This window comes from Rhopilema esculentum, chromosome 13 (assembly GCF_057945365.1).
Source record: "Rhopilema esculentum isolate cy_ngs chromosome 13, ASM5794536v1, whole genome shotgun sequence".
NCBI lineage: Eukaryota > Metazoa > Cnidaria > Scyphozoa > Rhizostomeae > Rhizostomatidae > Rhopilema > Rhopilema esculentum.
Genome location: NC_142827.1, coordinates 4,510,030 through 4,537,530, shown reverse-complemented (window position 1 = coordinate 4,537,530; position 27,501 = coordinate 4,510,030). Strand labels below are relative to the sequence as shown.

Genomic DNA, 27,501 nt, shown 5'->3' with positions numbered 1-27,501 from the left:
TCCAGATACTTGGTGTCTTTATTCTAACGATTACTGCTGTTGATCTGGTGAAGCAACATGAAACGTTTCAACATCATGTCAACAAAGCTGGTTCTAATGATACGGAAAGGGCAGGAAAAAATGTTTCAAAAGATGAAAGCTTTCAGGCATCAAGTATAATTAACTTAGCTTTGCAAGTTGTGGAAATAGCCATTGCTGTATCTTTGATTGTTGTTGTTTTAAAAAACAATGCAAAATACCGAAAAGTTTTGTTTGTTTGGATGGGATGGACTTTTGGGTCAGCTATTATGTTGGTCGTCACAACCATTTTGCGGTCAGTCAATGCTAAAATATCATGGATTGAAATCTCTATGATGCTGCTCATTGCCTGCTTCCTGTAATAAACCAAATATTGAGACGTAAAATGACTTCAAAATATATTTATCTTCATCATAATCGCACATACAAAAAACTGACTTACAACACGTGCTAACTGGAATAGAGGCTAGATATGATTTATGCACATATTTTAATACTATTGTTCACAGGGGATAACACTATCCCCCTCCCCATCTCTCTTCCTATGTTAGTGAATGTGAACGAGTTCTGTTTGGTAGTATGTTTGCAATGTCTACTCTGCACCAATTTCTGTTGATCATGTTGTTATTATCTTCTGGTTGTTCTCTGTGGTTTATGTCCCCTGTATTCCCTCCTCCTCTTGCACCCTCGACGTGTACTCTATCATCAATGAGATTTGTTGTCTTGGTATTGGTTAGGTCAGCAAAAATGTCACAGACTTTTTTCTTAGGAGGTCCCTTTGCAGGTAGGGGGTCAGTTGCTTTTTTGAGTAAGTGGATTGATCTTGGAGGTATATACTTCAGTTGATTGACATGAATAGTAGGACTGGCTTTGCCACTGGCGTCAACAAGCTTACAATTCAGATCTCCTATCAAGTGGGTGATTGTCCAAGGCCCCGACCACTTTGGTTGAAAACAACGTGAAATACCCCTTTTCTGAGGTGGGTTCCATAACATGACAGTATCATTGATCTTATAATGATGTTGGGTAGTTTTCTTATCGTACTGTTGTTTCATTCTTTCTCTGCTCTGGTTGAGGATACTGCGAACATTGGGAAAGGAGTTTTTAAGGCGCGTACCGATGTCATTGGCAAAAGCTTGAGCCTGTTTCACATGGTGTGGAGCAGACTGTTGAATCTGTTGCTGTGGTGATTTATTAAACAGCAACGCAGTTGGTAAAGAAAGTTTAGCACCAAGAATAAGTTCAGCAGGTGTAACTTTAGTGCTATTATTAACACTTGAACGAATGGCGTAGACAGCTGATTGCAAGAACGTGTCCCAGTTACGGCCATGTTGATCGATTTGTTTCTGCACACAGGACTTAACTAGTTTTACCATTGCCTCGGAAAGGCCATCACCTTGTGGGTGGAGACGCGAAGACTTGGATTTACCTATACCCAAGATTTTGGCCACTTCCCGCATAACATTGCCATGAACATTTGAGGCACCATCACTGTGCAAACGTTGCATAATCCCATACCGACAGATCCATTGGTCGTGAATCGCTCTAGCAATAGTAGGTGCCGATATCTCTTTGAGGGGAACAACTTCAGGCCATTTTGTAAAATGGTCGACCAGGATAAGAGCATACTTGAAACCATCTTGAGACGCAGGCAGAAAAGGTCCGGCTAGGTCGTAGCAATCAAGTTCGAATCGTTCAGTAGACTGTATTGGCTGTAACTGATCTTTGTGGTATCCTTGAGGGGGTGGATTAAAAGAAGCACAAATCTTGCAACTTTTCACCCAGTTGATCACATCCTGTTTGGCATTGGGCCAGAAATAGTGTTCACAAAGGCGAGACCAAGTTCTGTCAACAGCAAAATGACCAGAGGATGGGTGGTCATGGCAAAGTTTCAGGACGGTTCCACGTAAATCGTCAGGTACTACAGTGCAGTTGTGCCAATGCAAAATGCCATCCTCAGATACAGAAAGTTTATTGCGATATGGTTTTAAGGAACCTAGACGGCAGACATCAAAGTTTCGTTTATCAGAAGACATGTACTCGATTGCTGCTTGGATGTGTTGATCTTTTGTTTGGAAATCTCTGATTGCAGCCACTGTAATATTAGGTTGTAATTCTTCCAGTGAGTTGACACTGTGCATGCGACTGAGACAGTCGCTTATGGCGTTGTTCTTGGATGGAATGTGTTCTATTTTATAATTGAACTCTGAAAGTTGCAAGGCCCAATTCAGCAATTTTCTACTCTTAGGGTTGCGTTTGGATTGCAGGAATGAAGTTACGCGATTATCAGTACGCAAGAGAAAGGGTTTACCAAGAAGGTAGTGACGAAATTTTTCGGTAGCAAAAATTATAGCATGCGCCTCTTTCTCGACAATGTTCCACCTTGATTCAGTTTCATTGAACTTTCTGCTGGCGTAGGCGACGATGTATGTTTTGCCATCACTTGTGTTATGGGCTTTAAGACATGCACCTTCACCTCTGTCTGATGCATCAACTTCTAGGATGAAAGAGTCGGTACTTGTAGGAGCTCGTAAAACTGGTGCGGAAGAGAGAAGCTGCTTTAGTGCTTCAAAGGCTGCTTGAGCTTCAGGTGTCCAGACAAACGTTGAAGTCGGTTTTGCAAGTTCGTGTAGAGGAGCAGCAACAACAGAGAAGTGGGGAACAAATCGATCACAAAATTGTGCCATGCCTAAAAATTCCTTCAAGGATTTGGCATTGGATGGCACTGGAAAATCGGTGATGGACTGAATGCGAGCTGGGTCAAGGCGAATGTGTCCCTTGTCAATGAAATGGCCTAAATACGGCAAACTTGTCTGGAAAAATTTGCATTTCAAGGCGTTTAAAGTGAGACCAGACTGTCGAATTCTTGCTAAAACTCTGCGAACATTGGAGAGATGATCTGTGAAATCTAATCCTTTAATAACCACATCATCGTAGAAGGGTGGTAGAATACAGTCGCTTAAATCAGAAAATGTTTGTTCCATGGTTCGTTGGAACAAAGAAGAGGCCGGTTTGATACCTTGAGGCATAACGTTCCAGGTCCATTGACCAAAACCGTAACCAGGAGAAAAGGCAATGATCGGTTTGATTCTATCAGCACAAGGAATTTGGTGGTAGCCACTGTTGAAGTCGATTGAGCTGACATATTGAGAGCCGCGAACAGAGTCAAGACATTGTTGAAGGGATGGAGAAGGCCAACCTGAATCTTTGATGGCAGGGTTGAGAAAACGATAGTCAACTACAAGTCGAAAACGATCGGTAACATCACAGCTATTTGAAACATTCTTCTTGGCAACAAGGACTGTAGCAGCACGATAAGGTGAATCAATATGTTCAATTAGGCCATGAGCTTTATAGTGCTGTAAAAGTTCCTTGACAATGGATTGTTGATGAAGTGGCACTCTGCGTAAAGGCATTGAAATGGGTGTCGAATGAGCCAAATCAAAGTCAAATTCTGTCACGTTGGTTTTGCCAATTTTGGTGTTTGATAAAGAGAAGACATCAGAAAATTCCATCAGTAAATTCTTGGCTTGTTGAAACTGCGAGGGAGACAAGTGGGTCAACTGTGAAGTGAGAATCGTAATAGGATCGGAGGTTTGAGTAGAATTATCTGTGTCCTGAGTAGAGAGAAGATTAATTGTGTCTTTAGGAAGAACAGAGAATTCTTCAAAGTCATACGTCCCTAGAGCAACCTTGGTGCCCTTTTTGATGGTCTTTGCGACGGCAGAAGTATTAACAAGGACGGTGGGAACACATGAGTGTTGATGAGAAACCTTGTGTAAGTACGGAACAACCTTTACATGCAGACGTTCTTCAAAGGGTGCATGTCCATCAATCAGTGCAGTCGGTTCTGAAACTGGGCGGAATGCATGAAGGGAGGCCCCATTAGCAACTGTCTTAATAGTCAATGATTGTCCGGGTAGTATTGTGTACTTGTTCGGTGTTATGAAAGCAATGTTATCTTGAAGAGAAGGCTGAGAAGATACCAATACCATGGTTTGATCTAGATGAAGGAGTTTCTTGGAGTTGTCAATGCCCCATTTGGTAAATTTATTTAGAAAACTCAAACCGAGAATGCAAGAATAAGGCAATGCATCAATAATCATAAATTCAACAATGTGAGATACAGCAGGATGCCCTACTACAAGAGGGGCTTTAATTACACCAAAGGGTTTCATTATTTGTCCATTTGCATCAAGCAAACCTGGGCCAGTATAACCCTGTAATGGTAGGTTTTGCAAGTAAGGACTGCCAGTGAAACATCTTTTGGCAAGACAGCATACGGTGGCACCAGAATCAAGCATCATTGGAATTTGCTGTCCATGTAATGTTCCTGTTAGCCAAAGCAAATTAGGTTCTCTCTGTAGAAAAGATTGTGATTCTTCTTTTTGGGGGGTCAATGAAGCATTGTCGGCTTTCCCAGTATGACCCTTTACTGGGGGCCCCAAAAGTTTCCCGACTGTTGAGGAAGATTAGCTTGCTGCTTGTAAGCTAGGCAATCACGTTGGATATGATTTAAGCCGTGGCAAAAATAGCACTGAATAGGTTGCCGTCCGTCTGGCCTTGCGTTTCGAGGCTGAAAATCCCTGCCAAAATTGCGTTGAAAACCATTGCGTGATTGCCTACGGTTGCTCTGCGGGGCAGAAAAAACAGGGGCACCATGCTGATGTTGAAGTTGCTGTGAGGGCCTAAACGGAAGTTGACGGTTGAGTGCATTGATTTGGTCTTGTTGTTCATCAAGCTTCCGCATTGTGAGTTGACTTTGTTGCTCAAATTTGGTGGACAAGGCAAGAATGGCGTCCAGTGTTGTATCAGATGGATTTGCAGCAGTTAAAACAGCATCAGAAGGCCCAGTGACAATAGCACCGTTGATTGTCGCAGATGGTAAGGAAAGATGAACTGATGCATCGCGGCAAGCCTTGAGCAAATCTTGATGGGTAATTTTGTCATCATACGGGTTGGTGCAAAAGATGAATATATTTCTGCGAAGTGTATCAGAAATCCCTTGTAAAAACTTGCGTTTCACCGCATGGTTTATAATGTCAGTTTTGGCTTTTGGATTGGCGGCTCTGAATAACTGTAAAAGGTGGGTCATGAATTCTTCTTCACTTTCATCGATCTTTTGAATACAGCGTTCGAATGCAGTCATGTGAGCTTCGCGATCGGTTTCTGAATCGAAAACTACGGCGAGTTGTTCCTTAAGCTCGCTGTATTTCTGGGGACTGCCTTTCTCATCTTCAAATTGATCCAAGATGGCTTTAGCACGGCCATCAACACAAAGCATTAGAATTTGGCCAACCACGAGGTCGTCAGATTTCTCGGCAATAACACAACATCTGTCGAAGTTACGAAGCCATTGGTGCAAATTTATGTCCCCGTCGCCGGTGAACTTCTCAAGTTTTGAAAAAATTATGTTAAAGGATGACATTGTAAATTGATGTGGGTCAAAATACTCCTGTCACCAGTGTAATAAACCAAATATTGAGACGTAAAATGACTTCAAAATATATTTATCTTCATCATAATCGCACATACAAAAAACTGACTTACAACACGTGCTAACTGGAATAGAGGCTAGATATGATTTATGCACATATTTTAATACCATTGTTCACAGGGGATAACATTCCAGGTATTCTGCATTTGGCTAGTTATGTCATATTATAGGCTGCTGGCTGTCAATGCTGATGCTGGGTATGATGCATTTTCAATTGGAAAAAATAAGGATGATGAAATGTATGACACTGGGGTGGAGAGACTTGGGAAAACAGTTTAGTAATTTTAGATTTTTGAAACCATTAGCCTGCGCGCAGCCTCAGACACTTCTATCCCGAAGAGTAGGATCTACACTTCAGACACTTCTACTCTTCGGGATAGAAGTGTCTGAGGCTGCGCGCAGGCTAGAAACCATAAAATGTACTATTGGCTCTTTCCACCCAGGCTCAACAACTGCACACCAATTAATTTCTTACACTTTTTTCATTCCTTTAGTATTTGATAGAATGCATAAGATGTGGTTTTTAAATTGATTAACTCAATTATTTTGAGATGTAAATATCCATGAAATGTAGTATCTTCAGACATTTATATTCTTTGCTATTAAAAGTACTCTATTATAACTACACAAAAGCTTTCTTCTATAGCCCAAGCCCATCAAACCTTGAAGTTATACATACCTTAAAATGTTTTAAATTGCTTGAAAGTAAGTGAAATTGGAAATTTTCAAGATGAAGACATTCAAATAATAAGAGATAAAGCTCAAATCCTGGCCTTCTTTGAGTGGCAAATCTATGTTGGGGTTGTTGTAAATTCAATGGTTACAGCAGTCTAGAAGTCTATTACCATAGGCTTACCAACGAAAATAGAAATTTGTGAAAATATACCAAGATAGAATTTTGAACAAGTCACAGATTCGGTCCAAGAATCAATGTTTGGCGGGTTCAATACAGTTCGAAAGTTTTGTGGGGAAACTTGGGGCATTCGGTAAATTTTACAGTCTAGTTTGGTTTCAAAAAGTCACAATCCAGGAATGACAACTTTGAAGCTAGGAATCACTTGACTTTGACAGTTCCGGTACAGGCATCTTATTAGGCTTTCCCAATTGTTTTTCATATCAATTTATTGATTTTTATCCTCGAAAAAAATATATATTATGCACACACTGATATATTCATGCAATGCTTTCAAACATTTGCAATAAACAAACACAAGTATAATATATCTGCTGTTTTGCTTAGGTCGTCCAAGTCGTCTGTATAATAACGAGTTGTAGATTTTGTATTGAATGATTCGATTTTATCCTTTTTTTACATCGCTGTGTTAATACTGTGTCTTTCACGCTCCCTACTCTGCATGGACAATAAATAGGGAGATATTCATTTTGTTGTGTTTTCGTTTTCAGTTATGAAACGTGATGTAAGTGAGTAAGTCAACCATAGTCTTAAGAGGTATTTCAAAAGTTGAGTCACCTGTAACCAAATACACACTTTTTTATAAGAACATAGTCTATACGAGTAAGGCTCAAAATCGCTGAAATTTAAGTATAGTTTAAGAATAATGCAATGCTCATGATTTTTCAAGAATTAAATTTTCTGTTTATTTAAGCTTTTTGGAATACAAAACAAATGCGAGCTTCGCGCTAGTGCTTTAAAGGGCGTATGTCGCATTAGCAGTTGGCTAATAAAACAAAAGCGTTTGAAGTGGAATTCCATTGTTTCGTGACTTTTCATTGCTTCTTCTTGAATTGTTACTGCCGTAAAAATTCATCCTCGATTCCATGCTTTGTACTAAACAAAAGAGATAATTGTATTGCATTAGCCAATCATGTGAACGACACATGCCCTTTAAAATAGATGTATCCGCTTTTGAGTGGCTGGCGACTCTGTTGCTCTTCGGGGAGTGTTCGTTGCAGGGGTAGTGTAGTCCACCGGGACTCTTTTGAAGTTTTCCTGGTGGCCCCTAGAAATCATACAAATATGGGCCCCTATAAACCCTAGATTTTCTGCAGATATAGCACACCAGAGGAAAAAATCGAAGACAATTTCAAGTTTCCTGTTTTGTCTGTTAAACGTCAAAAAGCAGTAAATGGCCCGGCGACTGCCTCTCTCTTATTTTCTGCCATCATAGTGCCATGCATCGGACTTTCTTTGATGACTATTTCCTTCACAATTCCCCTGCATAAAAACCTTTGCCCATGCATCTCCCCTCAGTTGGTGGCCAAAGAATACCAGCTTCCTTCTCAAAGCAATTTCCATCAATCTCTCTGGTGTTTTCTGCGCCAGGACATATTGATTGCTTCTGCGATCTTGCCAAGTTATGCCGAGCATCCAACGTCAACGTTACACTTCAAAGGCATTAATGCGTTTCCTTATCTTATTCGCCACAGTTTTCACAACCGAATGCTCGTCACAAATGTTTTCTTCAGCCTTGTCTTGCTGTTTAACTTTAGTTTCCTCGCTTTCCAGACCTTTTTCATCTTGGCTAAGGCACTTGTTGCTGCTCCAGTTCTTCTTTTGACTTCAGTTTCGCTCATCGTGTTCACTGTCATAGTCACCCCTCAAGTATTTGAATTCTTCGACTTGGTCCTAGGTGTCATCTCTCACCTTGATTGAGACCTTTTCAGTGATGTTTTTTCTGTACTGCTGCTGTGCCGCCTGTTCTTTTCAGTACTTATCTCCATTCCAAATCTGCCTGCTGTTGTGTCGAGCCTGGATGTTACTTCTTCAAGTTCTTTCGCATTCTTTGCAATCAAGTGGATGTCACCAGCAAAACGGAGGTTGTTTACCGTCAGTCCACCCCACCTGACGCCTGTCCCCTAAAGATTACCCTGGGTACCAGACTCACTATATATGAAATAAAATAGAGAGTCTGGTCTAGTGCGCCCCATTCTCGTTCTGGTGTGCTGATATTAACCAATCAGGAGCGAGTGTACAGATTTCTGTACGTTCAAAGGTCACAGCGAAACAATAAACTTAGCTCTGGTATAAAACATTGAACAGAACAGAACATAAATAAATGCTAGCGACCGTAACGATTGAGTTTGAAGATGCTGTTAAAACTGTACTCAAAGAATATTTTCTGTACGCATGTTGTGGAACTGAACACAGAACAGCATTGAGAGCCTTGTTTGTAGAGAGTAGAGACACCTTCACCATATTGCCAACTGGCTTTGGAAAGTCTCTGATATTCCAGGCTGTGCCTCTCGTTGCAAAGAAATTAGGCCTTGTAGTGAAATGCAGTAGATAGGAAACACCGCAAGGTGCCAAGAACAAACAACAACAAAAACAGTAAATCAGTTATAGCTAATATTTCGCCCGGCATACGGGGCTTCGCTTGTCATATTGCCCATATTTGCTGTGGTGACCTTCCAACGTGATGATTCTAACCGCCGCGGTGTCCAAGCGCGCTGCCTTCACAGTTAGGAAGTAGACGTTGAAAGTACGCACAATTTATGAGGAAAATTACAAAAGACTATGATTAACAATTTGATAATGATTAACATTTAATAATGGTTAACATTTAATAACTGCATTGTGCTAACTTTGATTTCATGCTTCGCACATGTTTTTTGCTGCCAAATGGCGTTTTAAACCTGATTTGATTGTTATCTTGAGGCAGAAAAGTCTATTACCACTGTATTAAAAATGTCGACTTTAAAGAACTAAATAAAACACATTTGCTTTAAGATTTCTCAAAACTCCTCTGACTACTGAGTTTCTTTATAATTTATCTGACAGTCTTGTTTCACAGGCCTAGTCTGTTAAATAGACTTCAGTTCTTTCAAGTAAGTTCACCAGAACGAAAATGGGGCGCACTAGACCAGACTCTCTATTATTTTATATAGTGAGTCTGGTACCCAGGGTACCTAAAGATACGCCAAAAGCATACCCTGTCCTATGAAAATTCTGCCAAAAATATATTATGATTATGCCAAAATCAGCTCAATCCAATGATATTTAATGCTAGAAAATTTAACGATAGCATTATCTTTTTAAGAAAACTCACAAAGCAGAGGAAGTTGTTTTTACACATAATTTCTTGTTTGTAAACTTCATTATTTTTGATACCCTGCCCCAGAACTTTTGTTGCGATTCTTAATACCGCATCCTATAATTAAAGTTACTGTGAAAATATGGGGTCTGTTTCAAATAAAATTAGAAGGTTTCTCATGTTAAATATTATCTTTGAACGTTGTGCCTAAAGAGACGGAGCGCATCCGTAGGGGAACACTTATAGCCTCGATTCTATACTTTTCAGAAAGCGAATACGGCGGGAATATACTATAATGCATTGCACGAGGCATGACCAGTGGATAGGCTTGCAGTTCCATTCCTTCATTCGTTATTCATCTACGTACAATCTTAGATGTGTCTATGTACAACAGAATTAAGACTAAACTCTGTCGAGGCGCCTAGAATGCTGCTGTACTAGAAATGCAAGGTAATGTTTCGCAAGTGATGGCACGAACGCAAGCAAGACAAGAACGAACACAGTATCGTTATATCAACACACCCGTGTACATCAAGAAAGTCTCAGCAATATGGCTACGGTATGTTGCAAACCTCATTTGTATCCTTAACAATATAGCCAATTATGCATTTGTATGTATGATGTATTTCTAGCAAACTGCGATTCCTCAACAACAAGGTCGGCCCAGAATGGAATTCTAGGTCTAGGAGGGCGAGTTCCCATGCAAGGAGACTCATGCTTTTTATCACATTTTGACCCGTTCTTACCTTACAAAGTTTTCAAATGCCTTCTTTTCAAATCAATTTTTAATGAACCGAATCCAATAAAAAGTTTTATTGGATCTTCTTATCTTTGTTATTTATTCAGATATTTGACACTAGGGTTAGGCACGGCGCCACTGGAGGCTGAAGCCTCCCCACTCTTTCAGAGTTGAAAATGTTTGACCATCTTTTTTTAATTCTTGAAAGCAGAGAATGAATTAACAAGAGAACAAACTGTTTATATACTGCTTGATTTCATTTGCTCTATTTTCTAAAATATTTAGGTATATCTTTCTATTATTTGTCTTTTATTTGCATCAATTCAGTAGATAACTTTCTGTTTCATTGCAATGTTTGCATTTTGGATGTGTGAACATGGCCTACTGAAAATACTTGAGACAAAGAAAATGCAAATTTCTGTTCAGGAAGTCAAATTCTCTCAATTCAATACAACACCCTCTTGTTATTCATATTGATGTGCACTCTTAACCAAAGGTCACCATTTCTTTTTTCCCCAAGATCTGTCATTTGAGTTTTAGCATGACTCCCATTTGGAAAATCCTCCAATATTTTCCAAAAATAAATAATCAATGTTTCTCTGAGAATGGTTAAATAGTCTTTTCTGAGCGCATAGTCATTTGTTAAAATTTATTCTGGGAGATGCATCATGAAAAAGAGGACTTTTGCTAAAGGTGTACTGGGTTTTAGGGGCATGTGAGCACCGCAAAGGAGTGTGCTTTCTTCAGCACACTATGCATGAATGAGTTTACAAGTTCAAAATGCTAAGGAAAAGATTGATGGAATAATTGTGAGTGGTGCAATGTTGATAAACAGAAGATTTCCCTTATAAGATATAAAGGCTTCTTTGTTGGTTGACAGCGAGCCTTCAAGGGTTGATACCTGGTTTTTTGGATAATCTTTTGTTTCAAAATAATCAGATTTTGTTTCAAAATTTTGATCAGATCCTCAGAATATGGTGAGAATGTTCCCTCTATGTTTCTGCTATTATTTTCCATGGTATCATGTACATGCATTGTCATTAAAGTCTTGTTTTAGTTATCTCAAAGTAGAAGGATCTACCTGATCTCAGTCTGAACAAAATATCTTATTACAGTAGATTTGGTTAAAGTTATACAAAATTTTGCTTGAGATCTTGTCACTGAGAAGGCAGTGTAACTGTAAACTGAACCAAATTTAATAGTTTTGTATATTTGGGTCTGTCCTTTTAAGCGACTGTAACCAGTAGTATGACTTAAAGCAGAGTGACTACAAGCTGAATGACTATAAGCGGATCTGACTATTCTTGAAAAGGAAACCAAGCTTAATATTTCATGCCTGTTAAAAGTACTTGTATGTTTACCTTCTAACATGTTTAACCTGTACGAAGGACGCATCAATACAAAAAGACATCTTGGCTGTAAAATGCATGGTTTCCATCATGGCACTATCTGATCTGCCTTAAACAATTCTTAATAATTTAAATGCTTGAGATATTCTATTCTACCTTGTTGTTTTCAGCATCCCTGTTGTTTTTTTATCTCAATTCCATTTTCTGATGCTGGGAACTCCAGATAAATACAAGAAATGGGCAATTGTGTTAAAGCTTAATATCCAGGATTTTCAAGCTTTTTAGGTTGTTTCGAACCAAAAATATATTTTGTATAAATTTCTTAATTTTGAGTTTTTTTGCATATCCGGGGTCATGGATTTTTTGTGAAATGACTAAGTTCTTTTTTTAGAGTTACGGGCCAGAAATTCATCGGAAACTTCACAAATAGTGTTGTGTATGTATTTTCAAGCTTTTTCTGTTGTTTCGACAATAAAAAAATTTTATATACAGTATTTTTCTCATTTTTTGAGTTTTTTTGCATATCCGGGGTCATGGATTTTTTGAAAAAGGACTAAGTTCTCTTTTAAGAGTTACGGGCCTCAAATTCATCGGAAACCTCACAAATGGTGTTGCGGACGTATTTTGAAGCTTTTTAGGTTGTTTCGACTATAAAAAAATTTTTCTATATTTTTCTCATTTTTGAGTTTTTTTGCATACCCGGGGTCATGAATTTTTTGAAAAATGACAAGGTTCTTTTTTTGAGAGTTACGGGCCTGAAATTCATCGGAAACTCCACAAATAGTGTTGCGTATGTATTTTCAAGCTTTTTAGGTTGTTTCGACTATAAAAAAGTTTTTTATAATTTTCTCATTTTTTGATTTTTTTTGCATACCCGGGATCATGGATTTTTTTAAAAAGGACTAAGTTCTCTTTTAAGAGTTACAAGCCTCAAATTCATCAGAAACTTCACAAATGGTGTTGCGGACGTATTTTCAAGCTTTTTAGGTTGTTTCGACTATAAAAAATGTTTCTATATTTTTCTCATTTTTTGAGTTTTTTTGCATACCCGGGGTCATGAATTTTTTGAGAAATGACCAAGTTTTTTTTTAAAGTTACGGGCCTGAAATTCATCGGAAACTCCACAAATGGTGTTGCGGACGTATTTTTAAGCTTTTTCTGTTGTTTCGACTATAAAAAAAATTGTATATATTTTTCTCATTTTTTGAGTTTTTTTTCATATCCGGGGTCATGGATTTTTTGAAAAAGGACTAAGTTCTCTTTTAAGATTTACGGGCCTCAAATTCATTTGAAACTTGACAAATGGTGTTGCCGACGTACTTTAAAGCTTTTTAGGTTGTTTCGAGCTGAAAAACATTTTGGTATAAATTTCTCATTTTTTGAGTTTTTTTGCATATTCGGGGTCATGGATTTTTTGAGAAATGACCAAGTTCTTTTTTTACAGTTACGGGCCTGAAATTCATCGGAAACTCCACAAATGGTGTTGCGTATGTATTTTTAAGCTTTTTCTGTTGTTTCAACTATAAAAAAAATTGTATATATTTTTCTCATTTTTAGAGTTCTTTTGCATACCGGGGGTCATGGATTTTTTGAAAAAATACTAGGTTCTTTTTTTGAGAGTTACCGGCCTGAAACTCATCGGAAACTTCACAAATGGTGTTGCGGACGTATTTTCAAGCTTTTTAGGTTGTTTCGACTATAAAAAAAATTTTGTATAATTTTTTGATTTTTTGAGTTTTTTTGCATACCCGGGGTCAGGGATTTTTTGAAAAAGGACTAAGTTCTCTTTTAAGAGTTACGGGCCTCAAATTTATCAGAAACTCCACAAATGGTGTTGCAGACGTATTTTCAAGCTTTTTAGGTTGTTTCGACTCTAAAAAATTTTTCTATATTTTTCTCATTTTTTGAGTTTTTTTGCATACCCGGGGTCATGAATTTTTTGAGAAATGACCAAGTTTTTTTTAAAGTTACGGGCCTGAAATTCATCGGAAACTCCACAAATGGTGTTGCGGACGTATTTTTAAGCTTTTTCTGTTGTTTCGACGATAAAAAAAATTGTATATATTTTTCTCATTTTTTGAGTTTTTTTGCATATCCGGGGTCATGGATTTTTTGAAAAAGGACTAAGTTCTCTTTTAAGATTTACGGGCCTCAAATTCATTGGAAACTTGACAAATGTTGTTGCCGACGTACTTTAAAGCTTTTTAGGTTGTTTCGAGCGGAAAAACATTTTGGTATAAATTTCTCATTTTTTGAGTTTTTTTGAATATTGTAAAACTACTAAGTTTTACAGGGCAGATAAAGATCGAAAACCAGTCTCCAGTTCGCAATAATGCTTTTTAAATCAAGATTCTTCAATAATGAAAGTATAAATTAGCAGCAACCAACGATTACAACATAACGACTTCTTTCAACGACAACTTCGACTCGACTGGACTTGCACTCAACGAACATACGCTTTTAACAACATGAGTGACGCACACAAAACCCTAATGACACAAATTAACGGCAAATGAACTAATAACAACTAAAAAGAGATGGCACGATGACAAACAAAATTACTGACGCAAACATCGAAAGACATTCTCATTAACAATAACGAACCACAAACACGATGCACGACAGACAAAACAAGTTGTATAACATTACTCCCCCCTTTGAAAGACAAGCCTCCTGGCTTGATCTCTCGAAGGGGAAGAAACATAAAAGTATTATAAGGCAGCACGAAGAATCAAATCAAATAATTTTACTGAAATGAGTAAATCAAGTACCATCTAAGAAATAATGTCCCTGTCCAAGTTTATTCCGTCCATACGGTTCTCTACCCGAGGCTATAACAACATTATGTACACGTAAAGGTCCTTCTCTTCTTTTAGTGTCAATCAAATTTTTTTCATATGTTGTGGCTAATAAACCCTCGTCAACTTCCATTGGTTTTGAAGAAAGCAGTCGCGTCACCATTGGTCGTGATAGTTTATGTGACTCCAATTCATTGACAATCTCCTCCAATTTCTTAACTCGAGTTTGAAGATCTTGAAAGTGTGGCTCATTTCTTTTGATGTTGCCAATAAAGGTAACCCGAGGTCGCTCTTCAGCTACCGAGGCAACAATCACAGGTTCATTTTGATCACACTTCTCCTGGGATGCTAAAGAAAATTTCCTGTCCCTACAATATTTGGCAACGTGACCAACGCGCAAACAACAATAGCAAATGGGCTGGCCATCTTCAGCACGATAGACATTAGTTCGATTCACGAAGAAATTTCTCCCATTCTCCTCTGCCAACCTCACCCTTTCGGCCATGTGAGATACAACGGTCTTTATAATATCCAACAGAATTTCTCTGAATTGTTCTGTTGAAATCATTTCCATTTTTTTCTGCGAATTCGTCACGTCGTGGTCACCAATGTAAAACTACTAAGTTTTACAGGGCAGATAAAGATCGAAAACCAGTCTCCAGTTCGCAATAATGCTTTTTAAATCAAGATTCTTCAATAATGAAAGTATAAATTAGCAGCAACCAACGATTACAACATAACGACTTCTTTCAACGACAACTTCGACTCGACTGGACTTGCACTCAACGAACATACGCTTTTAACAACATGAGTGACGCACACAAAACCCTAATGACACAAATTAACGGCAAATGAACTAATAACAACTAAAAAGAGATGGCACGATGACAAACAAAATTACTGACGCAAACATCGAAAGACATTCTCATTAACAATAACGAACCACAAACACGATGCACGACAGACAAAACAAGTTGTATAACAATATTCGGGGTCATGGATTTTTTGAGAAATGACCAAGTTCTTTTTTTACAGTTACGGGCCTGAAATTCATCGGAAACTCCACAAATGGTGTTGCGGACGTACTTTCAAGCTTTTTCGGTTGTTTCGACTATAAAAAAATTTTTATATATTTTTCTCATTTTTTGAGTTTTTTTGCATATCCGGGGTCATGGATTTTTTGAAAAAAGGACTAAGTTCTCTTTTAAGAGTTATGGGCCTCAAATTCATTGGAAACTTGACAAATGGTGTTGCCGACGTACTTTAAAGCTTTTTAGGTTGTTTCGAATATAAAAAAAATTTTATATAATTTTCTGATTTTTTGAGCTTTTTTCCATACCCGGGGTCATGGATTTTTTGAGAAATGACTAAGTTCTTTTTTTGAGAGTTACGGGCTTGAAATTCATCGGAAACTCCACAAATGGTGTTGCGGACGTACTTTCAAGCTTTTTCGGTTGTTTCGACTATAAAAAAATTTTTATATATCTTTCTCATTTTTTGAGTTTTTTTGGATATCCCGGGTCATGGATTTTTTGAAAAAGGACTAAGTTCTCTTTTAAGAGTTATGCGCCTGAAATTCATTGGAAACTTGACAAATGGTGTTGCCGACGTACTTTAAAGCTTTTTAGGTTGTTTCGAATATAAAAAAAATTTTGTATAATTTTCTGATTTTTTGAAATTTTTTCCATACCCGGGGTCATGGATTTTTTGAGAAATGACTAAGTTCTTTTTTTGAGAGTTACGGGCCTCAAATTAATCGGAAACTTGACAAATGGTCTTGCGGACCTATTTTCAAGCTTTTTAGGTTGTTTCGAGCCAAAAAAATATTTTGTATAAATTTCTGAATTTTGAGTTTTTTTGCATATCTGGGGTCATGGATTTTTTGAAAAATGACTAAGTTCTTTTTTTAGAGTTGCCTTCCTCAAGTTCATCAGAAACTCCACAAATGGTGTTGCGGACGTTTCTTCGAATTTTTTACGTTGTTTCGACTATAAAAAAAATTTTCTATATTTTTCTCATTTTTTCAGTTTTTTTGCGTATCCGGGGTCATTGACTTTTTGAAAAAGGACTAAGTTCTTTTTTAAGAGTTACGGGCCTCAAATTAATCAGAAACTCCACAAATGGTGTTGCGGACGTATTTTCAAATTTTTTAGGTTGTTTCGACTATAAAAAAATTTTTCTATATTTTTCTCATTTTTTGAGTTTTTCTGCATACCCGGGGTCATGGATTTTTTAAAAAATGACTAGGCTCCTTTTTGGAAGTTACAGGCCTCAAATTCATCGGAAACTTGACAAATGGTGTTGCGGACGTATTTTCAAGCTTTTTAGGGTGTTTCGAGCCAAAAAAATATTTTGTTTAAATTTCTAAATTTTGAGTTTTTTTGCATACCCGGGGTCATGGATTTTTTGAAAAATGACTAAGTTCTTTTTTGAGAGTTACGGGCCTCAAATTCATCAGAAACTCCACAAATGGTGTTGCGGACGTATTTTCAAGCTTTTTAGGTTGTTTCGACTATAAAAAAAATTTTTTATAATTTTCTCATTTTTTGAGTTCTTTTGCATACCCTGGGTCATGGATTTTTTGAAAAATGACAAGGTTCTTTTTTGAGAGTTACGGGCCTCAAATTCATCGGAAACTTGACAAATGGTGTTGCGGACGTATTTTCAAGCTTTTCAGGTTGTTTCGAGCCAACAAAGTATTTTGTATAAATTTCTAAATTTTGAGTTTTTTTCATATCCAGGGTCATGGACTTTTTGAAAAATGACTAAGTTCTTTTTTAATAGTTACGGGCCTCAAATTCATCAGAAACTCCATAAATGGTGTTGCGGACGTATATTGAAGCTTTTTAGGTTGTTTCGACTATGAAAAAATTTTCCATATTTTTCTAATTTTTTGAGTTTTTTTGCATACCCGGGGTCATGGATTTTTTGAAAAATGACTAGGCTCTTTTTTGGAAGTTACGGGCCTCAAATTCATCGGAAACTTGACAAATGGTGTTGCGTACGTATTTTCAAGCTTTTTAGGTTGTTTCGAGCCAAACAAATATTTTGTATAAATTTCTAAATTTTGAGGTTTTTTTGCATATCCGGGGTCATGGATTTTTTGAAAAATGACTAAGTTCTTTTTTAAGAGTTACGGGCCTCAAATTCATCAGAAAATCCACAAATGGTGTTGCAGACGTATATTGAAGCTTTTTAGGTTGTTTCGACTATAAAAATATTTTTCTATATTTTTCTCATTTTTTGAGTTTTTTTGCATACCCGGGGTCATGGATTTTTTGAAAAATGACCAAGTTCTTTTTTTAGAGTTACAGGCCCGAAATTCGTCGGAAACTCCACAAATGGTGTTGCAGACGTATTTTCAAGCTTTTTCGGTTGTTTCGACTATAAAAAAAATTTTATATATTTTTCTCATTTTTTGAGTTTTTTTGCATATCAGGGGTCATGGATTTTTTTAAAAATGACAAGGTTCTTTTTTGAGAGTTACGGGCCTCAAATTCATCGGAAACTCCACAAATGGTGTTGCAGACGTATTTTCAAGCTTTTTCGTTTGTTTTGACTATCAAAAAATTTTTCTATATTTTTCTCATTTTTTGAGTTTTTTTGCATATCCGGGGTCATGGATTTTTTGAAAATTGACTACGTTCTTTTTTAAGAGTTACAGGCCTCAAATTCATCAGAAACTCCACAAATGGTGTTGCGGACGTATATTGAAGCTTTTTAGGTTGTTTCGACTATAAAAAAAATTTTTCTATATTTTTCTCATTTTTTGAGTTTTTTTGCATACCCGGGGTCATGGATTTTTTGAAAAATGACCAAGTTCTTTTTTTAGAGTTACAGGCCCGAAATTCATCGGAAACTCCACAAATGGTGTTGCAGACGTATTTTCAAGCTTTTTCGGTTGTTTCGACTATAAAAAAATTTTATATATTTTTCTCATTTTTTGAGTTTTTTTGCATATCAGGGGTCATGGATTTTTTTAAAAATGACAAGGTTCTTTTTTGAGAGTTACGGGCCTCAAATTCATCGGAAACTCCACAAATGGTGTTGCAGACGTATTTTCAAGCTTTTTCGTTTGTTTTGACTATCAAAAAATTTTTCTATATTTTTCTCATTTTTTGAGTTTTTTTGCATACCCGGGGTCATGGATTTTTTGAAAAATGACAAGGTTCTTTTTTAAGAGTTACGGGCCTCAAATTCATCAGAAACTCCACAAATGGTGTTGCGGATGTATTTTCAAACTTTTTAGGTTGTTTCGACTATAAAAAAATTTTTCTATATTTTTCTCATTTTTTGAGTTTTTTTGCATACCCGGGGTCATGGATTTTTTGAAAAATGACAAGGTTCTTTTTTGACAGTTACGGGCCTCAAATTCATCGGAAACTTGACAAATGGTCTTGAGGACGTACTTTAAAGCCTTTTAGGTTGTTTCGAGCCAAAAAAAATTTTTGTTTAAATTTTTCATTTTTGAGTTTTTTTTGCATATCCGGGGTCATGGATTTTTTTAGAAATGACCAAGTTCTTTTTTTACAGTTACAGGCCCGAAATTCATCGGAAACTCCAAAAATGGTGTTGCAGACGTATTTTCAAGCTTTTTCGGTTGTTTCGACTATAAAAAAAATTTTATATATTTTTCTCATTTTTTGAGTTTTTTTGCATATCCGGGTTCATGGAGTTTTTGAAAAAGGACTAAGTTCTCTTTTAAGTGTTACGGGTTTCAAATTCATCGGAAATTAGACAAATGGTGTTGCGGATGTATTTTCAAACTTTTTAGGTTGTTTCGACAATAAAAAAAATTTTCTATATTTTTCTCATTTTTTGAGTTTTTTTGCATACCCGGGGTCATGGATTTTTTGAAAAATGACTAGGCTCTTTTTTGGAAGTTACGGGCCTCAAATTCATCGGAAACTTGACAAATGGTGTTGCGTACGTATTTTCAAGCTTTTTAGGTTGTTTCGAGCCAAACAAATATTTTGTATAAATTTCTAAATTTTGAGGTTTTTTTGCATATCCGGGGTCATGGATTTTTTGAAAAATGACTAAGTTCTTTTTTAAGAGTTACGGGCCTCAAATTCATCAGAAAATCCACAAATGGTGTTGCAGACGTATATTGAAGCTTTTTAGGTTGTTTCGACTATAAAAATATTTTTCTATATTTTTCTCATTTTTTGACTTTTTTTGCATACCCGGGGTCATGGATTTTTTGAAAAATGACCAAGTTCTTTTTTTAGAGTTACAGGCCCGAAATTCGTCGGAAACTCCACAAATGGTGTTGCAGACGTATTTTTAAGCTTTTTCGGTTGTTTCGACTATAAAAAAAATTTTATATATTTTTCTCATTTTTTGAGTTTTTTTGCATATCAGGGGTCATGGATTTTTTTAAAAATGACAAGGTTCTTTTTTGAGAGTTACGGGCCTCAAATTCATCGGAAACTCCACAAATGGTGTTGCAGACGTATTTTCAAGCTTTTTCGTTTGTTTTGACTATCAAAAAATTTTTCTATATTTTTCTCATTTTTTGAGTTTTTTTGCATATCCGGGGTCATGGATTTTTTGAAAATTGACTACGTTCTTTTTTAAGAGTTACAGGCCTCAAATTCATCAGAAACTCCACAAATGGTGTTGCGGACGTATATTGAAGCTTTTTAGGTTGTTTCGACTATAAAAAAAATTGTTCTATATTTTTCTCATTTTTTGAGTTTTTTTGCATACCCGGGGTCATGGATTTTTTGAAAAATGACCAAGTTCTTTTTTTAGAGTTACAGGCCCGAAATTCATCGGAAACTCCACAAATGGTGTTGCAGACGTATTTTCAAGCTTTTTCGGTTGTTTCGACTATAAAAAAATTTTATATATTTTTCTCATTTTTTGAGTTTTTTTGCATATCAGGGGTCATGGATTTTTTTAAAAATGACAAGGTTCTTTTTTGAGAGTTACGGGCCTCAAATTCATCGGAAACTCCACAAATGGTGTTGCAGACGTATTTTCAAGCTTTTTCGTTTGTTTTGACTATCAAAAAATTTTTCTATATTTTTCTCATTTTTTGAGTTTTTTTGTATATCCGGGGTCATGGATTTTTTGAAAATTGACTACGTTCTTTTTTAAGAGTTACAGGCCTCAAATTCATCAGAAACTCCACAAATGGTGTTGCGGACGTATATTGAAGCTTTTTAGGTTGTTTCGACTATAAAAAAAATTTTTCTATATTTTTCTCATTTTTTGAGTTTTTTTGCATACCCGGGGTCATGGATTTTTTGAAAAATGACAAGGTTCTTTTTTGAGAGTTACGGGCCTCAAATTCATCGGAAACTTGACAAATGGTCTTGCGGACGTACTTTAAAGCTTTTTCGGTTGTTTCGACTATAAAAAAATTTTTCTTTATTTTTCTCATTTTTTGAGTTTTTTTGCATACCCGGGTTCATGGATTTTTTGAAAAAGGACCAAGTTCTCTTTTAAATGTTACGGGCTTCAAATTCATCGGAAATTAGACAAATGGTGTTGCGGATGTATTTTCAAACTTTTTAGGTTGTTTCGACTATAAAAAAATTTTTCTACATTGTTCACATTTTTTGAGTTTTTTTGCATATCCGGGGTCATGCATTCTTTGAAAAATGACTAAGTTGTTTTTTAAGAGTTACCGGCCTCAAATTCATCAGAAACTCCACAAATGGCGTTGCGGACGTATTTTCAAGCTTTCTAGGTTGTTTCGAGTTGAAAAAAAATTTATATATTTTTCTCATTTTTTGAGTTTTTTTGCATACCCGGGGTCATGGATTTTTTGAAAAATGACAAGGTTCTTTTTTAAGAGTTACGGGCCTCAAATTCATCAGAAACTCCACAAATGGTGTTGCGGATGTATTTTCAAACTTTTTAGGTTGTTTCGACTATAAAAAAATTTTTCTATATTTTTGTCATTTTTTGAGTTTTTTTGCATACCCGGGGTCATGGATTTTTTGAAAAATGACAAGGTTCTTTTTTGACAGTTACGGGCCTCAAATTCATCGGAAACTTGACAAATGGTCTTGCGGACGTACTTTAAAGCTTTTTCGGTTGTTTCGACTTTAAAAAAATTTTTCTATATTTTTCGCATTTTTTGAGTTTTTTTGCATACCCGGGGTCATGAATTTTTTGAAAAATGACTAAGTTCTTTTTTAAGAGTTACGGGCCTCGAATTCATCAGAAACTCCACAAATGGTGTTGCGGACGTATATTGAAGCTTTTTAGGTTGTTTCGACTATAAATAATTTTTTCAATATTTTTCTCATTTTTTGAGATTTTTTCCATACCCGGGGTCATGGATTTTTTGAAAGATGACAAGGTTCTTTTTTGAGAGTTACGGGCCTCAAATTCATTGGAAACTTGACAAATGGTCTTGCGGACGTACTTTAAAGCTTTTTCGGTTGTTTCGACTATAAAAAAAATTTTCTATATTTTTCTCATTTTTTGAGTTTTTTTGCATACCCGGGGTCATGGATTTTTTAAAAAATGACAAGGTTCTTTTTTGAGAGTTACGGGCCTTAAATTCATCGGAAACTTGACAAATGGTCTTGTGGACGTACTTTAAAGCTTTTTAGGTTGTGTCCATTCAAAAAAATTTTTTTTTAAATTTTTCATTTTTGAGTTTTTTTTGCCTATCCGGGGTCATGGATTTTTTGAGAAATGACAAGGTTCTTTTTTGAGAGTTACGGGCCTCGAATTCATCGGAAACTTGACAAATGGTGTTGCGGATGTATTTTCAAACTTTTTAAGGAAGTTTCAACTATGAAAAATTTTTCTATATTTTTCTCATTTTTTGAGTTTTTTTGCATACCCGGGGTCATGGATTTTTCGAAAAATGACAAGGTTCTTTTTTGAGAGATACGGGCCTCAAATTCATCGGAAACTTGACAAATGGTCTTGCGGACGTACTTTAAAGCTTTTTAGGTTGATTCGACTATAAAAATTTTTTCTATATTTTTCTCATTTTTTGAGATTTTTTGCATACCCGGGGTCATGGATTTTTTGAAAAATGACTAAGTTCTTTTTTAAGAGTTACGGGCCTCGAATTCATCAGAAACTCCACAAATGGTGTTGCGGACGTATATTGAAGCTTTTTAGGTTGTTTCGACTATAAAAAATTTTTTCAATATTTTTCTCATTTTTTGAGATTTTTTGCATACCCGGGGTCATGGATTTTTTGAAAGATGACAAGGTTCTTTTTTGAGAGTTACGGGCCTCAAATTCATTGGAAACTTGACAAATGGTCTTGCGGACGTACTTTAAAGCTTTTTAGGTTGTTTCGACTATAAAAAATTTTTTCAATATTTTTCTCATTTTTTGAGATTTTTTCCATACCCGGGGTCATGGATTTTTTGAAAGATGACAAGGTTCTTTTTTGAGAGTTACGGGCCTCAAATTCATTGGAAACTTGACAAATGGTCTTGCGGACGTACTTTAAAGCTTTTTCGGTTGTTTCGACTATAAAAAAAATTTTCTTTATTTTTCTCATTTTTTGAGTTTTTTTGCATACCCGGGGTCATGGATTTTTTAAAAAATGACAAGGTTCTTTTTTGAGAGTTACGGGCCTTAAATTAATCGGAAACTTGACAAATGGTCTTGTGGACGTACTTTAAAGCTTTTTAGGTTGTGTCCATTCAAAAAAATTTTTTTTTAAATTTTTCATTTTTGAGTTTTTTTTGCATATCCGGGGTCATGGATTTTTTGAGAAATGACAAGGTTCTTTTTTGAGAGTTACGGGCCTCGAATTCATCGGAAACTTGACAAATGGTGTTGCGGATGTATTTTCAAACTTTTTAAGGAAGTTTCAACTATGAAAAATTTTTCTATATTTTTCTCATTTTTTGAGTTTTTTTGCATACCCGGGGTCATGGATTTTTCGAAAAATGACAAGGTTCTTTTTTGAGAGATACGGGCCTCAAATTCATCGGAAACTTGACAAATGGTCTTGCGGACGTACTTTAAAGCTTTTTAGGTTGATTCGACTATAAAAATTTTTTCTATATTTTTCTCATTTTTTGAGATTTTTTGCATACCCGGGGTCATGGATTTTTTGAAAAATGACTAAGTTCTTTTTTAAGAGTTACGGGCCTCGAATTCATCAGAAACTCCACAAATGGTGTTGCGGACGTATATTGAAGCTTTTTAGGTTGTTTCGACTATAAAAATTTTTTTCAATATTTTTCTCATTTTTTGAGATTTTTTGCATACCCGGGGTCATGGATTTTTTGAAAGATGACAAGGTTCTTTTTTGAGAGTTACGGGCCTCAAATTCATTGGAAACTTGACAAATGGTCTTGCGGACGTACTTTAAAGCTTTTTAGGTTGTTTCGACTATAAAAAATTTTTTCTATATTTTTCTCATTTTTTGAGATTTTTTGCATACCCGGGGTCATGGATTTTTTGAAAAATGACAAGGTTCTTTTTTGAGAGTTATGGGCCTCAAATTCATCGGAAACTTGACAAATGGTGTTGCGGACGTATATTGAAGCTTTTTAGGTTGTTTCGATTATAAAAAATTTTTTTCTATATTTTTCTCATTTTTTGAGATTTTTTGCATAGCCGGGGTCATGGATTTTTTGAAAAATGACAAGGTTCTTTTTTGAGAGTTACGGGCCTCGAATTCATCGGAAACTTGACAAATGGTGTTGCGGATGTATTTTCAAACTTTTTAAGGAAGTTTCAACTATGAAAAATTTTTCTATATTTTTCTCATTTTTTGAGTTTTTTTGCATACCCGGGGTCATGGATTTTTTGAAAAATGACAAGGTTCTTTTTTGAGAGATACGGGCCTCAAATTCATCGGAAACTTGACAAATGGTCTTGCGGACGTACTTTAAAGCTTTTTAGGTTGATTCGACTATAAAAATTTTTTCTATATTTTTCTCATTTTTTGAGATTTTTTGCATACCCGGGGTCATGGATTTTTTGAAAAATGACTAAGTTCTTTTTTAAGAGTTACGGGCCTCGAATTCATCAGAAACTCCACAAATGGTGTTGCGGACGTATATTGAAGCTTTTTAGGTTGTTTCGACTATAAAAAATTTTTTCAATATTTTTCTCATTTTTTGAGATTTTTTGCATACCCGGGGTCATAGATTTTTTGAAAGATGACAAGGTTCTTTTTTGAGAGTTACGGGCCTCAAATTCATTGGAAACTTGACAAATGGTCTTGCGGACGTACTTTAAAGCTTTTTAGGTTGTTTCGACTATAAAAAATTTTTTCTATATTTTTCTCATTTTTTGAGATTTTTTGCATACCCGGGGTCATGGATTTTTTGAAAAATGACAAGGTTCTTTTTTGAGAGTTATGGGCCTCAAATTCATCGGAAACTTGACAAATGGTGTTGCGGACGTATATTGAAGCTTTTTAGGTTGTTTCGATTATAAAAAATTTTTTTCTATATTTTTCTCATTTTTTGAGATTTTTTGCATACCCGGGGTCATGGATTTTTTGAAAAATGATCAGGTTCTTTTTTTAGAGTTACAGGCCCGAAATTCATCGGAAACTCCAAAAATGGTGTTGCAGACGTATTTTCAAGCTTTTTCGGTTGTTTTGACTATAAAAAAAATTTTCTATATTTTTCTCATTTTTTGAGATTTTTTGCATACCCGGGGTCATGGATTTTTTGAAAAATGACATGGTTCTTTTTTGAGAGTTACGGGCCTCGGATTCATCGGAAACTTGACAAATGGTGTTGCGGATGTATTTTCAAACTTTTTAAGGAAGTTTCAACTATGAAAAATATTTCTATATTTTTCTCATTTTTTGAGTTTTTTTGCATACCCGGGGTCATGGATTTTTCGAAAAATGACAAGGTTCTTTTTTGAGAGATACGGGCCTCAAATTCATCGGAAACTTGACAAATGGTCTTGCGGACGTACTTTAAAGCTTTTTAGGTTGATTCGACTATAAAAATTTTTTTCTATATTTTTCTCATTTTTTGAGATTTTTTGCATACCCGGGGTCATGGATTTTTTGAAAAATGACAAGGCTCTTTTTTGGGAGTTACGGGCCTCAAATTCATCGGAAACTTGACAAATGGTCTTGCGGACGTACTTTAAAGCTTTTTCGGTTGCTTCGAGTTTAAAAAAATTTTTCTATATTTTTCGCATTTTTTGAGTTTTTTTGCATACCCGGGGTCATGGATTTTTTGAAAAATGACAAGGTTCTTTTTTTAGAGTTACAGGCCCGAAATTCATCGGAAACTCCAGAAATGGTGTTGCAGACGTATTTTCAAGCTTTTTCGGTTGTTTTGACTATAAAAAAAATTTTCTATATTTTTCTCATTTTTTGAGATTTTTTGCATACCCGGGGTCATGGATTTTTTGAAAAATGACAAGGTTCTTTTTTGAGAGTTACGGGCCTTGAATTCATCGGAAACTTGACAAATGGTGTTGCGGATGTATTTTCAAACTTTTTAAGGAAGTTTCAACTATGAAAAATTTTTCTATATTTTTCTCATTTTTTGAGTTTTTTTGCATACCCGGGGTCATGGATTTTTCGAAAAATGACAAGGTTCTTTTTTGAGAGATACGGGCCTCAAATTCATCGGAAACTTGACAAATGGTCTTGCGGACGTACTTTAAAGCTTTTTAGGTTGATTCGACTATAAAAATTTTTTTCTATATTTTTCTCATTTTTTGAGATTTTTTGCATACCCGGGGTCATGGATTTTTTGAAAAATGACAAGGTTCTTTTTTGGGAGTTACGGGCCTCAAATTCATCGGAAACTTGACAAATGGTCTTGCGGACGTACTTTAAAGCTTTTTCGGTTGTTTCGACTTTAAAAAAATTTTTCTATATTTTTCGCATTTTTTGAGTTTTTTTGCATACCCGGGGTCATGGATTTTTCGAAAAATGACAAGGTTCTTTTTTGAGAGATACGGGCCTCAAATTCATCGGAAACTTGACAAATGGTCTTGCGGACGTACTTTAAAGCTTTTTAGGTTGATTCGACTATAAAAATTTTTTTCTATATTTTTCTCATTTTTTGAGATTTTTTGCATACCCGGGGTCATGGATTTTTTGAAAAATGACAAGGCTCTTTTTTGGGAGTTACGGGCCTCAAATTCATCGGAAACTTGACAAATGGTCTTGCGGACGTACTTTAAAGCTTTTTCGGTTGCTTCGACTTTAAAAAAATTTTTCTATATTTTTCGCATTTTTTGAGTTTTTTTGCATACCCGGGGTCATGGATTTTTTGAAAAATGACAAGGTTCTTTTTTTAGAGTTACAGGCCCGAAATTCATCGGAAACTCCAGAAATGGTGTTGCAGACGTATTTTCAAGCTTTTTCGGTTGTTTTGACTATAAAAAAAATTTTCTATATTTTTCTCATTTTTTGAGATTTTTTGCATACCCGGGGTCATGGATTTTTTGAAAAATGACAAGGTTCTTTTTTGAGAGTTACGGGCCTTGAATTCATCGGAAACTTGACAAATGGTGTTGCGGATGTATTTTCAAACTTTTTAAGGAAGTTTCAACTATGAAAAATTTTTCTATATTTTTCTCATTTTTTGAGTTTTTTTGCATACCCGGGGTCATGGATTTTTCGAAAAATGACAAGGTTCTTTTTTGAGAGATACGGGCCTCAAATTCATCGGAAACTTGACAAATGGTCTTGCGGACGTACTTTAAAGCTTTTTAGGTTGATTCGACTATAAAAATTTTTTTCTATATTTTTCTCATTTTTTGAGATTTTTTGCATACCCGGGGTCATGGATTTTTTGAAAAATGACAAGGTTCTTTTTTGGGAGTTACGGGCCTCAAATTCATCGGAAACTTGACAAATGGTCTTGCGGACGTACTTTAAAGCTTTTTCGGTTGTTTCGACTTTAAAAAAATTTTTCTATATTTTTCGCATTTTTTGAGTTTTTTTGCATACCCGGGGTCATGGATTTTTTGAAAAATGACAAGGTTCTTTTTTGAGAGTAACGAGCCTCAAATTGATTGGAAACTTGACAAATGGTCTTGCGGACGTACTTTAAAGCTTTTTAGGTTGTTTCGACTATAAAAACTTTTTTCTATATTTTTCTCATTTTTTGAGATTTTTTGCATACCCGGGGTCATGGATTTTTTGAAAAATGACTAAGTTCTTTTTTAAGAGTTA

At 35.8% G+C, this 27,501-nt stretch overlaps 1 protein-coding gene across 10 annotated transcripts in view; it reads left to right on the top strand.

Annotated features, from left to right (window-relative positions):
• The window catches only part of LOC135691733 (uncharacterized), a 109,128-nt gene that overhangs the window by 4,196 nt on the left and 77,431 nt on the right, over window positions 1–27,501 (top strand). For 2 of the 10 annotated variants that reach the window (XM_089112066.1, XM_089112060.1), the window contains exons 2-4: window positions 9,775–10,066; window positions 11,987–12,031; window positions 12,690–13,031. In XM_089112066.1, the coding sequence (XP_088968192.1) occupies window positions 9,951–10,066; window positions 11,987–12,031; window positions 12,690–12,771 (243 nt within the window). In that variant the 5' untranslated portion in view covers window positions 9,775–9,950 and the 3' untranslated portion in view covers window positions 12,772–13,031. The other 8 variants (XM_089112062.1, XM_089112059.1, XM_089112061.1 and 5 more) reach the window with 8 other exon arrangements.